Source organism: Cervus elaphus, chromosome 16, assembly GCF_910594005.1.
Source record: "Cervus elaphus chromosome 16, mCerEla1.1, whole genome shotgun sequence".
NCBI classification, from domain to species: domain Eukaryota; kingdom Metazoa; phylum Chordata; class Mammalia; order Artiodactyla; family Cervidae; genus Cervus; species Cervus elaphus.
The window spans coordinates 25,243,476-25,258,731 of NC_057830.1; the positions used below are offsets into that span (position 1 = coordinate 25,243,476).

At 42.9% G+C, this 15,256-nt stretch overlaps 1 protein-coding gene across 3 annotated transcripts in view; it reads right to left on the reverse strand.

Moving 5' to 3' along the window:
* ROR2 (receptor tyrosine kinase like orphan receptor 2) overlaps positions 1 to 15,256 on the reverse strand; it is a 236,033-nt gene that overhangs the window by 104,092 nt on the left and 116,685 nt on the right. Inside the window, exon 1 of one of the 3 annotated variants that reach the window (XM_043927543.1) lies at positions 2,703 to 6,536. The exons of 1 other annotated variant lie outside the window; for it this stretch is intronic. In XM_043927543.1, coding sequence (XP_043783478.1) covers positions 2,703 to 2,928 — 226 coding nt within the window. In that variant the 5' untranslated portion in view covers positions 2,929 to 6,536. Of the gene's footprint in view, positions 1 to 2,702; positions 6,576 to 15,256 lie in introns of those variants that run through there. One more of the 3 variants, XM_043927546.1, reaches the window with a different exon arrangement.

Consider the following 15,256-nt stretch of genomic DNA (forward strand, 5'->3'; position numbering starts at 1 on the left):
CACTCCGTCCCAGCAGCCTTTCCTCCCCCGCTGCCTCGTCTGCCAGCAGCCTACTCACTCAGCGACCCCCGCAGGTCCAGCTGCCATCCCCTACGCAGTCCCTCTGGTCACAGCTCCCACCCTCCACGGTCCACTCACTTGATTGAGGCCAACTTGCCTGGATTCAAGACCTTCATCCTGTCAAGCACAAGCCTGTCTCAGCTATTCACTCTGGGACCCAAACACCTCTGCTGGGGAGACCTTCACATCTTGATCTCCGGCAAGAACCCCAGTAGTTCCGGCCGCCTCCACACTGGCACGGCTGGCATCGTTACTCAGCATCTCCCCTGCCAACTCTGTGCTGAGAACCATGCGCGTACACATGCACTTGACCCCGAGACAACTTGGGGGGCGGGGCACCACTGGATACCCACCATCACCCAAGGAGCCCTTTCTCACTCCACCCTAGCCACGTGATACAGGCTCCTGTAGTCCTGTCCGCAAAACAGAAGGCCCAAGAAATCAAAAAACAAAGTTCTCTTGCTCAGACGCTTGCAGTTCAGTCCCTGGGAATGATCAAAACAGGTGAGGCTGGAGCAGGCCCCCCTGAGATATCCTCAAGAGCAGGACGGCACAAGCAGCCTTGGCTGCCTGTGAGATCCTTCTGTGTCCTGGAGTAACCCAGCAGAAAGGTGACAGGACTGAGACTCAGACCTCAGAAGCCATGCAGCCAACCCATTGCCTCCACGCTGGAGACGGCAACCACTTGTCCATGCAGCCCAGGGCAAGCGGAGACCCGGGCACGGCCACCTAAAGCCTGGCCTGGAGCTGTCCATGGGCACGTTCTCAATCAGGCCCCCAGCAGCTGCACCTGCTCCCTGGGTGCTTCTAGGACGGCTGGCCCAGCGGAGCACATTCAGGGACGGTGGGTTGAGGGCTGGGACTCAGGATGGCTCAGGGTGAGACCTGCTTCCACCAGGGAAACCAAGGGGTACCTGGAGCTCAGGAGAACAGACACAGAGTTGAAAGAAGTCTGAGAGGCAAAAAGAGCTGGAAAAGGCCCATGGAGAGGGGCAGACACACTCCTGCAAGCAATATTACAAAATGCCTGCATAGGGGTCAGAGAGAAAGAGCAAGAAATCTGGTGTAACATCACAGGCTGTTGAATCTGGGTGGAGCATTTATGTGTGCCTGTTGTACTATTTTTCAACTTGATACACCCTTGAAAACTTTCAGCATCAAAGGTGAAGGAAAAGAAAGAGGCCCACAGCGACGGGGTGGTGGTGAGTCAACAGGATTCTGTTCACTTCGGTCAGGTTCTCAGGGAAAGCCCAGATACACAGCACCCTCAAAGCTCCCAATGCGCGAGGCTTCTGGGTCTCCTAAATTCCTTGAAATTCCATACACCCTGGATTCATGGCAGCTCTTCCAAGACCTTCACAGCTTGTGGTTGCTCCTGGGTCTCCCATAATGAGCCAGTAGCTCTCCTTCACACCCTCCCTGCAATCATCTTGAATCCCTGCAGGAGATACTGATGCTGGCATTTTGCACTTCAAGATCAGACCTCAGGAAGGGGACCAGATGGCAGAGTCACAAGGAAGTGGGCACTGAAAGCAGGTGGGTCTGATCCAAGCCTGTGAGGTCCCCATAACACCTTGCTCTGCGGTGACAAGGATCCTCCCCACCCTAAGCCAGGCCCCTGGGAACTCACATGCAGTGGGAGGTGGGTCCTCGTCGGTCCCTAAGGGAAACCAAACTTGGCTGAAGCACAGGAACATGTGTGAGAGGCAACTCTCTGCAGGGTGCAGTGTATTTAAGAGGTCTATTTATAACAGCAAATACGCTCATACCAAGACAAAGGAAACAGGGAAAGTATTGAAAATCATTTGCCAAAAATGTGAGAGGAAATAGAGGATAACTGACATGCGACCAAATCCCAATGTTCACCAACTTACACCAAAAATGTTCGAATCAGACACATTTGGGAGGGCCTACCCCACCCGAGGCAGCTGTCCGCTGTCTCTGGTATGTGGCGCCCCAGTTTCCTTGATGAGAAACAGGGCATCGGGGTGAAATACACAAGGTTCTCACCAGGCAGGACCTGAAATGTGTCCCTGCTCTCTGGAACCAGCCCATGTGTTTGCAATTAGGCAGCAGCCCGCCCCGGCAGGAGGGGAGGGCCCCAAGGCCTCTTGCCAGCCACAATTTCTTCTCTGCCAAAACAAGGCCCCCTTAACCCAGTGAAGACCACTGCCTGCAAGGCAGCCCAGTCCTCCGGCCTCCAGGAAACGAAGTGAAGAGGGAGCTGCGGGCTCAGTCCTGTACCCCAAGTCAGACAGGCCACATGGCTGAGCTGCTGAATGTTTCTTTGTGGCCTTATGGAAGCCAGTGACAAATAACATGTGTCTTTCAGACATGGGGACAATAAGAAAAACACACACATCTGTTTCCACCACTGGCAACAAGTCTGTAATACACAGAAGCCCTTCAAACAAGCCTGCCTCCCCGGATGTGAAAGAAAGCCTTCAGTAATCCTGGAAGACTGGGGACTGGCAATAAAGTAAAAGCCAGTGTTCGGCCACTCGCCCCTAAACAAGAGCAGATGCTGTGAGGTATGAGACAGCAGCTGGGGATGGGCTGGAGTCCCACCCCCACCCTGGGTACCTGGTGTGGAGGGGTCAGACCTTTCACCTTGCTCTGCAACCCGCTCACCATTAACTTACCTCTTAGGACTCTGGGGTGAAAACGTGAAACGGAAAGCAAAGTATCCGAAAAACCATCCCTTAGAAGACCTGGAGAGCTGCCATGGCCCAGATTATTTACAGAGATTTCAACAAGGATATCCGGCCAGAGTCCTGGGAGGGGAGAAGGGGGGCTCTGAGGAAACAGCCCAACCCCCATGTTTTGGGACCCACCTCCCAAGAAATGGGGCCACCCATCACATGGCATGTTTTTCTATACAGAACGTTTGGGCTGTGAAAGGAGAAGCATCAATTTAGCAAAGCCACAGAGAGAATCCTCAGATTTTCTCCATGGCCACAAACTGCTGACTTGGCCAAACACTCTGATTTTTAGCAGAAAAAAGAAAGAGAAGATCCCTCCTTTAGCAAACACACCAGTTTTACAGGCATTATGGCTCATTCAGCCAGCCGTGATCAACAGGAATGAGGGACAGAGACTCTCAGGGTCTCTCCCTGGGCTGTCTATGAAAGTCTAACTGGGTGGGAAATCAGGGAAGATTCTGGCCCCCAGCTGCTGGGAAATAACCGCTTTTCAGGAGGGAATGCCGATGTTACTGGTGTAGATTTTCTTACGATTTTGCTCCCTGGGTTCAAATTCCTGATTAGCCAGTGTGAGCTAGGCGACAGACGCTCCCAGGGAACATGCAGGCCTCAGGCCAACCACAAAAGGGGGAAGACGCCTCCCAAGGCGAGATGCAGGAGGACAGAACACAGAATGGCAGCAAGCAGTCCTCCCACACTGACTTTAATGTTTTGTTTTTATACCAATCTGTGTCCCCCATACTCTACCGGTCCCGTTTCTAATTTCACGATATTTTTAACCCTGACATACCCACATCTTTGTGTTATAACCGAAGTGCTCCTAAACAAATAAACAAACAATCCAGAGAAAACTCCAGAATATATCATGGTTAAATTCCACAACCTTGCAACCGTACTTGTTGGGCAGTTCATGGGTTCAGTGAAAGATCTTTTATAAATACAAATAAGCAACAATTACTGTGTCTGCAAATTACTGTGTGTGTAGCACTTTGAGAAAGGGCGTCCAGAGGCAGGGGTTCTTTTTTTAACTTTGTTCTGATTACTAAAATCTAAGTCAGCTTTTACCTTTAAAAACTGAAAAAGCATAAGAAAAGAACACAAAAATCATCTGTGATACTTTGACCCAGACAGACCCAGTGCTAAAATCTGGGCGCCTTTCTTTCCGGCTTCCCAAACTAGAAATGTTCTCTACATACTGATACAAATACTTTGTTACAAGGTTAGAGTTCATTCCTAAACTGAGTTTTCTGTTATTATATCATTAACAGTATATTATTGTATTCCACCTTGGTCTCTATACCCTATAAGGAAGGGGATCCTTCTACATAATTCAGACAGATTCTAGGTGTTTATGGCACCGCCTGGTGAATATCAAACATTCGATATGTCTCAGCTGAATACATGAATATTCCATTGTAAATTTTTTTCCATATCTTTATAGATAACACTGTGTCATGAAGATTTTGCTATATCCTTATGCTTTGAAATGTGATTTTTTAAAAAATCTACAAAATACTTTGCCACATAACTCACCAACTTTATGTAACTCTTCTCCAGCTAGTAAACGCTCAGACTGTTTCTCCTTGTTAACTGGACCAAACAAAGCTATTCTAAACATCCGCATCGGTAAATCTTTATTTCTCTTCCCTTGTTCTCAGGAAGGATTCCTAGAAATGAAAGTACTGGGTCAAAGACTGGTCCAATTTACATAGTTACCAGTAGTGCATGAAACTATAATGTTCTAAGACATTTTGCAGTTTGATAGCCAAAAAGTAGTAGTCCATAATTAAACTTATTAACTACTTCTGGATTCTTGAAGGATTCTGAAGATGTTGAAATTCTGTATCTTCATTGTTATTTTTTCTCTTGTGAGTTTACAAGTGTCCTTTGCCCACCCCTTCTACTAGAAGTTATCATTTGGGGGCAGCACCATATTGTTTTAGTATTTGCAGCTTTACAACATATTTTTAAACATAATAAAGATTTTTTTATCACTTTTTATGCAAAATTTTCTTGGCCATTTAACATTTCTTTATTCTCCCAGATAATCCCTGGGGTCATTTTGTCCAGTGTTCCCCCAACAAAGTCCCACTGGGATGTGGACTGAGATTAAATGTTTGCTACTCTGAGATGAACTGACATCTTTTGAAAATGTAGTCTTCTAAAGCATGAATAAATTATTATCCTTTCTAAAATTTCACTATTCTAACATGATTTCATAGCCTTTCGTAAAGTTTTTAGATAATTTCAGTGGAACCTACACACTTTCTGATGGTATGATGGTAAACCAATATGGTTTATCTGGTTTTGCTTTTCTCAGTAGAATTTTACCCCCATACAGCTTCTGATTTTCCAATACATTTTTTCCAACGGTATATTCACTAATTCTAAAAAGTTTTTAGTCTATTTTAGTCTATTTACTAGGGCTTTTAAGATACACAGTCTTGTAAAAACAATAACTATATCTGGTACAATCCATTAAATCTTTCCTTGTTTCTGTTTTATGTCTTAGTACATTAGCAAGACTTACAGAGCAGCGTCACCTAAGGCTTTTTTAACCGGCCTTGATATTAATGGGAATATCTAGGTTACACCACTAATGTTTGTTTTTAGTTTGGCATAGATATTAATTAACATTGTAAAAAGTTATCCTTCTATCTCTAGTTTCCTACAGTTTTGTTAAATGAGAAATGTGTGATTAATTTTCTTAAAAGCCTTTTGGGTATCTCATAATCTCCCTATTTATACTGTCTAAATGATTACAGACATCAGAAAGTAAACACGAGCTGAGAAAGGGAGAATTCCATTTTCAAATGACCTCAAGGTATATAGCTTTAATATACAGTAACTAACCATCATCACACTGTCCCACCTCTAAATAAACTATACTGCATGTGCAGTCACTTTCCTGAAGTGCATTCAGAGGAAGACAAATGAATTACCACTCTGGGCCATCCTTGTAAACACAGGGCCACATTTACATGCACATCTGTAATCAAACACAGGCATCTCCTAGCAGGCAGCAAGCTCAGGCGAAATCTGTGGAGTATTTTCATGTACCAGGAATCATGTGGAAGAAAAACTTAAATAATTATAGCTGAGAGTGATGAAATGAAAGCATACCCACATTCTGGAATACAGATCAGGTAACAGTTTCTTACCAACACAATCAGGATTTGAAGATGATTGATTAACAGAAGCCAATGACATATAGTGGGAAATCATAAAAGTGAAGTATTCCTACAACAAATATTTTAATTGAACCTAAAACACAGAGATGAACCACCATTCATCAACCTACTGACGAAGGGCCCAGGCCCTTTCTGTTTCTACTGATTTTTGTTTACACTAATTTCTTCATAAATATATCATCTATTTCCTGGTTTGGTCTTCTTAAAGTGATGTGCTTGCATGCACCTATGAAACAATACAAAACCCTAATCAATTTTCACTATGACTTACATTTAAATCAACAGCAAGGTTTTAACGAGTTTTTCTCATTCTGTATTTTTAGAGCATTCAACTTGGAGTTTTCATTTCTTTGCATTCTGTATCCCATAGGAGTTATGGGTAATGTAATTAAGCTATGTATGTGTATGATAACAAACACGGCTCCCATGGCAGGCTTCAGAAGACACTTGGCTGACAATACACAGTCCCACTGTGGAAGCAAATATGTGAAGACTTAGGGAAGAGGAACTCAGCAGCCTTCAGTGTTGCTCCGCCGTGGGCAACTGCCAGTTTATTTACAAAGGAAATGGAGCTTCTAGTTTACTTTGCAGCCACTAAAAAGAATAAGAAGGAATTATACAACCAATCTCTGAAGTAAACGATATCTATGTTTCAATATTAAGAAAAGAAAGAGACATCCCCCACCAAAATGAATATGAACATTTTTTAAAACAGACACAGTTTGTATATAGAGAAGAAAAGGCTGGAAAAATAGCCACTGAACCATTACCAGTAATTACATTTGGTCTTTGAGAAATGGAAAGGTAAGAATTAACATGATACATGTTTTATTACATGCTTTCTATGTGAATTTTTAAGAATTTCATATTATTATTTTTGTAACATAAATTCATTTCTAAGAAAAAGAGTGCAAGCAGGAAGTCTGACTGGAGGACAGATGAATCAAATGATTTCCTGAAAGAAGCCAGTAGAATTTCACTGGTATCAAGGATTTTATGCTGGGGCTTCCCTTGTGGCTCAGACAGTAAAGAATCCGCCGGCAATGCAGGAGACCCAAGTTCAAGCCCTGGGTCAGGAAGATCCCCTGCGGAAAGGAATGTCTATCCGCTCCAGTATTCTTGCCTAGAGAATCCCATGAACAGAGGAGCCTGGTGGACTATAGTCCATGGGGTCACAAAGAGTCAGACATGACTGACTAAGCACACACACTCAAAAGGATTTTATGCTACTATTTCTTAGAGGCCACTGTCCCCGTAGGATGGCTCCCTTTAAGAAAAGCAGACAAAGCAGATCAGGCTTGCACCACCAGAGAGGACAGTCCCATCTTCCATACATATAAAAGGATGCTCTGTGCGAGGCCAAGTTTAAACCCATCACGTCCCTGACTCAAGACTTTCCCCGAACACAGGGCTCCCTCAGGGCTTCCACCCTATTTGGACTTTTGAGCTAACCACTTGGTGGTCTTGACCAGTCACTGCAAGGCTGACCTTGCAGAATTTGGGTGAGGAATAGAGAGAGCCCACGAGAGGCTCACACAGTACCCAGGACTCAGCGGGCTGCCAATTCATGTCATTCCAGGAGGGGGCATCTTTCTTTAGACGACATTGGTACCGCTTTCTCCTTTAAAAGTTAAACATTGAGTTAGCTACAAAGAAAGCACTGATAATTTTTTTCCAAGAAAAAGCATCAAAGAGATGTTAAATGAAGCATTAAGATGGCAGAGAAAAGATGGTGTGATCCCCTCTCATCACCCCCTGCCCCTGCAATGGCCGGGTCCACATGCTGGCTATAGTCTGGCCAGTCCATCAGTGGGAAAGGTATGTGGGTCACCCTAGAAGAGCTGGGTGGGCCTGAATGATCAGCTGACCAGCCTCCAGGCAGGGCAGGGTGTCCCCCAAGGAATAAGGAGATGTGCAGTGCCAGCCCTTGGGGCCCGGCTGTTCACAGCTCTCCCATTAGGAGACCCCAGCACTTCCAGACTTGAAAAGCACAGGCAGGGGCACAGGCGCAGGTGGGGGTCTCCCCCAGACCCCACAATAGCCCACAAGTGGAAACACAGGGCCATATTTACATGCACATCTGTAATTAAACATAGGCATCTCATAGCAGGCAGCAAGCTCAGGTGAAATCTGTGAGTATTTCCATGTACAAGGAACCATGTGGAAGAAAACCAAGCCCATATCACAGCTCCCTGGCCCAGCTACCACACCTCCTCCCCCGTCCCCCTGCCAACATCCACTCATCTGCTCTGTGATAGCTCTTGGCGGCTCCCCTTCACCAGGAGAACAGCCCAAGTCCCACCCCAGCCTGGGGACCCTATATGCCTAACCACCACCCCCGGGGACTCCTGTCCTGCCAAACTCCCCCAGGGCCACTCTGCTGGGCCCCATGGAGGGAGAGAAGGCTCAAGTTCCCTCCTCCCCATGAGCTGAGAGTGAGCTCCTTGAGCCCTGCTGGGTAGGCTCGAATGCCCTGATTAGAACTGCTTTTTCCCAGCCCAGCTTTTGGAAAATCCAAGGCAGCTGTGAACACAGTTTTCCCCGTGGTCTCACCCCCAGCCTCAGGCACTGCTTGCTGAGTTCAGGAACTGCCCAGGAGGCTGAGGAGAGGGGCTGGCTCGTCCTCCTGGACGGCAGGGCTGTAAATTTCATCCAAGTTCCATTGCAGCTGATGAATGGAAAGTAAAAAAAAAAAAAAAAAAAAATCTATCTCAGGTTGCAAATTAATCTCCATGACAAAGACCAGTAAATCTTGTTACTCAGAGAGAAAGGCACTGCCCTAGCTCAGGGGACAGGACTGGGAGCAGCGGGTGTAGGAGCCCAAGCAGGCATGCCTCCCCTGGGACACCTATGCGGCACCCGTAAATCCCCCGCCAAGACTGTCATCCCCAGCCTCCTCAATTAGTGGACCTACCACTCACAGCTCACATGGCAGCTGCGAGCTCCTAAAGCCACCCTATTTGAAGGATCACTGTGTTTTGTGCTATATTTTTTAATTCAGACACTGAGCAAATATGAATCCTGACCTAGTCTTGGTGTGTGCTCTGTCTGAATTTTTGTTCTATCTAACTCTAGTGGAGGTGGAAGCCCTCTCGGCCAAGACACACATGTGGAGTAATGGGGAGAAAATGTCCCCCAGCACACGTCAATAGGGCTGCTCTTTAAAGCTGAGCAATGTAAATGTCAGCGAGATTTATGTTCCAGCCCAAAAAAACCCCACAACCCTGGGTAATGGACCCATCTATCCAAACACTTAAAATTCCAAAATGAAAACCTGAAGTGAAATTGAATTTTTAAAACCTTCTCAAAACTATAGGTCCCAAGTGAAAACCCCTATGATTTTAAGACTGAGAAAAACTTGCGTGAGTCTTGAAAGGAAGGAAGGTGTGGTCCATCAGATGCAGCCCGAAGGTTTACCTAAAAGTTCCGTTGGAGTAACGGCTCTGACTCCCACGGGGCTCAAGATAAACACAGCCCTAATAAAACCCGATAGCGCGGGCTCTGCTCAAGGGAGGCCACTTTATAACTGGACCAAGCCCTCTGCCAGGAAATGATTGCTTTTTCAGTCCAGCCCAAAAATGCACTCTGCATTATGTCTGAGCACAAGCGTCAGGCGAATGGGTTGGGCTAGAGGTCCGCACAGGTCTGAACACACGGCGACAGAATTTAAGATGCCCGAGGCCCTCCAAAAACATGGCCCTTCAGTCTTCCCTCGGCCCTGCTGCTGGAAGCAGCTGACAAGTCTTGCTCTGCCAACGCCTCCCACTTCTCCAACCGTTTGTTACCAATCCAGCTAATTCAGCTGGTTCAGAGAGTTCAATTCGGCTTGCTAACGAAAGCAAAGATGTGCCTTGTTTATTTGTGTGGAACAAACAGCCTGGTCCCACTTTGGTAAAATACTCTGATTTCAAAGGCTTCTTTAAGATATCTGCAATTTCACTGGATTGTGGCAACAGTTTAAGGGTTCCATCAATACTTTGGCTACCTGAGGCGAAGATCCAACTCATTGGAAAAGACCCTGATGCTGGGAAAGATTGAACGCAGGAGAAGGGGATGACAGAGGATGAGATGATTGGATGGCATCACCGACTCAATGGACATTAGTTTGAATAAACTCTGGGAGTTGGTGATAGACAGGGAGGCCTGGCATGCTGAAGTCCATGGGGTCACAAAGAGTTGGACACAACTGAGCGACTGAACTGAACTGAACTAAACTGAAGACTGTGGCCTGCCAGGCTTCTCTGTCAAGGAGAAGGATTCTCTGGGCAAGAATACCGGGGTGTATTGGCCAATACTGGTTGCCATGCCCTTCTAGAGCACTATATTTCCTGCTCACCTGGCTGCCAACTCCCCTGAGAACCTGGTGCTGCCAGAACCCCTGCAACCCAAGCAGCTGCACCACCTCCACCCCTGGCCCTCACAGGGGCAGACCCAAGTCCTCCAGGGCAGCCTCAGGACCAAACCCCAGTGGACAACCCATATGCAGAGGTGGAGATAAAACCACAGTTGAAACCCAGGAGCAGTGTGGATAAGGAAGACCCAAAACCTTCCCACCAGCTGTACAAGCTGCAGATTAAATCCACACAATCAACTGGGCAGACTCTGTGTCAATGGAATATATAAAAGGTCACTGAGAGCTCCCGCAAAAGAAAACGCACTGGTTCTGATAACTGCGGACACTGGAGGAGAACACACAGGAGCAGGACCAGATTAGAATCTGAGCTGCCCCGACAGCAGGTCCAGAGACCAGCACAGTGTCAGAGGGCATCCTAGGGAGGCGAGGTGGACTGTGACTCCCGGCGAGGAAAAGGACTCTGACAGCAGTGACTCAAGAAAAGCATCTATTATTCTTATGTTTTGACTTGTTCTGTAGATTCATTTGCTTTTTTTCCTTTTCCCCCCCTCTGTTGTATGTAGTTGTTTTTATTGGCACTATGAAATCTAATTAAGCTTTTAATTTTTCTCTTCTTTTTCTCAGTCACATTTTTATTGTTGTTATAAACCCCTGCCTCTACACTGGGCTTTTACAGTTCTGTAGAGTTTTCCTTTTTTTTTCTCTTTAATTTTAATTTTTTTAAAACCTAATATTTTTTTCTATGTTTATTCCTTTGTTTGCTTTTCCTACTGTTCTTTTCCCCTTGCAATTAATCTTTAATGTATATAAATCTTCTTTAACTACCTCTATTTAACTTTGCATATCTATTCTTCTTTCTTTACTTTCTTTCCTTTCCTCTCAACATATTTGTTAGTTTTATTTTCATTGCATTATTTCCCAATTGGCACCTTGCTTTAGTTTCATTTTCCAGTTTGTGCTTTAGTTAGTTTTGTTCTGGTAGACATAATTTTTGGTTTCCTTTGTTTGCCAGGTCAATCTATTGTACTATATTTTTGTTGGACTGTTTTAATTTTATGTGTGTATATGTATATGTGTATATTCAATCACAATTTTTATTGTTATAAACCTCTGCATCTATGTTGGGCTTCTGCAGTTCTATGGAGTTTTCCTTTTTTTTTTCCTTCCATTTTTTTTTCTTTTCTCTTTTCTATAATTTTAACTTTTAATTCCTTTAAACCTATTATACTTTATCTACACTAATTCCTTTGTTTGCCTTTCCTACTGTTCTTTTCCCCTTGCAGTTAATCTTTAATGTATATAAATCTTCTTCATCTACCTCTATTTAACTTTACATATCTATTCTTTCTTTTCTTTCTTTCCTTTCCTCTCAACATATTTGTTAGTTTTGTTTTCATTGCTTTATTCCCCAGTTGGCACCTTGCTTTAGTTTTGTTTTCCACTTTGTGCTTTAGTTAGTTTTGTTCTTAACTGGCAAATATAATTTTTGATTTCCTTTGTTCACTGGGTCAATCTATTGTACTTTATTTTTGTTGGACTGTTTGACTTTGCTCATGGGTGTATATGTATATGTGTATATTCCATTCATCTTTGGTTTCTTGTTTTTGGATATTTGCTTTAATCTCACTTAATGCCATAACAAACCACTTGTGGAATCTTTGTTCCTAACCAGAGATCAAGCCTTGAGCCTTTGGAGTGGGAGCACTGACTCCAAGAACCTAGACTACCAGAGAACTAACCCCAGGGAGTATCAAACAGTGAGAACTCACACAAAGGAAACCACTTGAATACAAGACCTGGCATCACCCAACCACCAGTAGCACCCTGTGCAGAATGCCTCATCTAAACAACAAATAAAACAAAAATACAAACCAAATCTTAAGCAGACATGATTACCACCTCACTCAGCCTTTCCCACCAGAGGAAAAACAAACAAACAAAAACTCAGCACAAATCTCACCCTATTTGAAGCTTACACAAACCACTGTACCAACCTTGAAGTGAAGTGAAGTCGCTCAGTTGTGTCCAACTCTTTGCCACCCCATGGACTGTAACCTACAATGCTCCTCCATCCATGGGATTTTCCAGGCAAAAGTACTGGAGTGGGTTGCCATTTCCTTCTCCAGAGGATCTTCCCAACCCAGGGATCAAACCTGGGTCTCCCACATTGTAGGCAGATGCTTTACCATCTGAGCCACAGAACTCAGGAGGGCAGAAACCAAAAGGAAGAGAGAATTCAACCCTGAAGCCTGGGTAAAGGAGACCTCAAACACAATAAGTTTAAAAAAAAATAATGAAAAGGCAGAGAAATACTATACCAATGAAGGAACAAGCTGGAAACACAGAAGTCTAAATAAATGAAGAAGAAATAGACAAACTACTTGAAAAAGAATTCAGAATAATGATAGTAAAGATGATCAAAAGCCTTGAAAACAAAATGGAGAAAATGCAAGAATCAATTAACAAAGACCTAGAAGAATTAAGGAATAAATATACAGAGACAAACAACACAATTACAGAAATTAAAAACACTCTAGAAGGAATCACTAGCAGAATATCTGAAGCAGAAGAATGAATCAGTGGCTGGAAGATAAAATGGTGGAAATAACTTCTGAAGAAAAGAATAAAGTAAAAAGAATGAAAAGAACTGAGGATAGTCTCAGAGATCTCTGGGATGATATCAAACATACCAACATTCGAATTATAGGGGTTCCAGAAGAAGAAGAGAAAAAGAAAGGCTACGAGAAAATTTTTGAAGAGATTATAGTTGAAAATTTCCCCAACATGGAAAAGGAAATAGTCAATCAAGTTCAAGAGGCACAAAGAGTCTCATACAGGATAAACCCAAGGAGAAACACACCAAGACATATACTAATGAAACTGACAAAGACTAAACACAAAGAAAGAATATTAAAAGCAGCAAGGGAGAAGCAACAAGTAACATGCAAGGGAAACCCCATATGCTTAACAGCTGATCTTTCAGCAGAAACTCTGCAGGCCAGAAGGGAATGGCAGGATATATTTAAAGTACTGAATGAAAAAATCTACAACCAAGATTACTGTACTTGGCAAGGATCTCATTCAATATTGATGGAGAAATAAAAAGCTTTTCTGACAAGCAAAAGTTAGGAGAATTCAGTACCACCAAACCAGCTCTAAAACAAATGTTAAAGGGACTTATATAGTTAAGAGATAAGAGAAGAAAACATATTTACAAAAGCAACCCCAAATAATTAACAAAATGTCAATAAGAATAATATATATATATATCAATAATTACTTTAAATGTAAATGGATTAAATGTTCCAACCAAAAGACACAAACTGGCTGAATGGATATAAAAACAAGACCCATATATTTGCTGTCTACAAGAAACCCACTTCAGACCTAAAGACATATATAGACTGAAAGTGAAAGGATGAAAAAATACATTCCATGCAAATGGGAAGCAAAAGAAAGCTGGAGTAGCAATCCTTATATCAGGCAAAATAAACCTTAAAGAAGATTACAAGAGATAAGGAAGGATACTACATAATGATCAAGGGATCAACCCAGGAGGAAGACATGACAATTGTAAATATCTATGCACCCAACATAGGAGCACCTCAATACATAAGACAAATACTAATAGACATAAAAGAAGAAACTGACAGTAACAGAATAATAATAGGAGACTTTAACTTCCCACTCACACCAATGGACAGATCGTCAAAACAGAAAATTAATAAGGAAACACAAGTCTTAAATGATTCATTGGATGAGATGGAGCTCATTGATATCTTAGGACATTCCATCGAAATGCAGAAGAATACATCTTCATCTCAAGTGCACATGGAACCTTCTCCAGGATAGACCACATCTTGGGTCACAAATTAAATCTCAGTAAATTTAAGAAAATTGAAATCATATCAAGCATCTTCTCTGACCACACTGCTATGAGACTAGATATCAATTACAGGAAAAAAACTGTAAGAAACACAAACACATGGAGATTAAACAACACGTTTCTAAATAACCAACAGGTTACTGAAGAAATCAAAAGGGAAATAAAAAACTTTCTAGAAACAAATGACCATGAAAACATGACAACTCTAAACCTATGGGATGCAACAAAAGAGTTCTAAGAGGGAAGTTTATAGCAATACAATCCTACCTCAAGAAAAAAGAAAAACATCGAATAGACAACCTAAATTTACACCTAAAACAACTGTAGAAAGTAGAAGAACAACAACAACAAAAAACCCAAAATTAGTAGAAGGAAGAAATCATAAAGATCTGAGCAGAAATAAATGAAAAAGAACTGAAAGAAACAATAGTGAACATTAATAAAACTAAAAGCTGGTTCTTTGAAAAGCTAAACAAAATTGACAAACCCTTAGCCAGGCTCATCAAGAAAAAAAGAGAAAAGAATCAAATCAACAAAATTAGAAGTGAAAAAGGAGAGGTTACAACAGACAATGCAGAAATACAAAGGATTATAAGAGACTATTATGAACAACTATATGGCAATAAAATGGATAACCTGGAAGAAATGGCAGATTCTTAGAAAAGTTCAGTCTCCCAAGACTGAATCAGGAAGAAATAGAAATTATGAACAACCCAATTCCAAGCACTGAAATTAAAGCTGTGATCAAAAATCTCCCAAAAAAACAAAAGCCAGGGCCAGGTGGCTTCACAGGAGAATTCTATCAAACATTTAGAGAAGAGCTAATGCCTATCCTTCTAAACCTCTCTCAAAAAATTGCAGAGAAAGGAACACTTCCAAACTCATTCTACAAGGCCACCATCATCCTGATACCAAAACCAGACAAAGACAACACAAAAAAAGAAAACTACAGGCCAATATCACTGATGAACATAGATGCAAAAATCCTCAATGAAATTTTAGTAAACAATATTCAGCAATACATCAAAAAGCTCATACACTATGATCAAGTTGGGTTTACTCC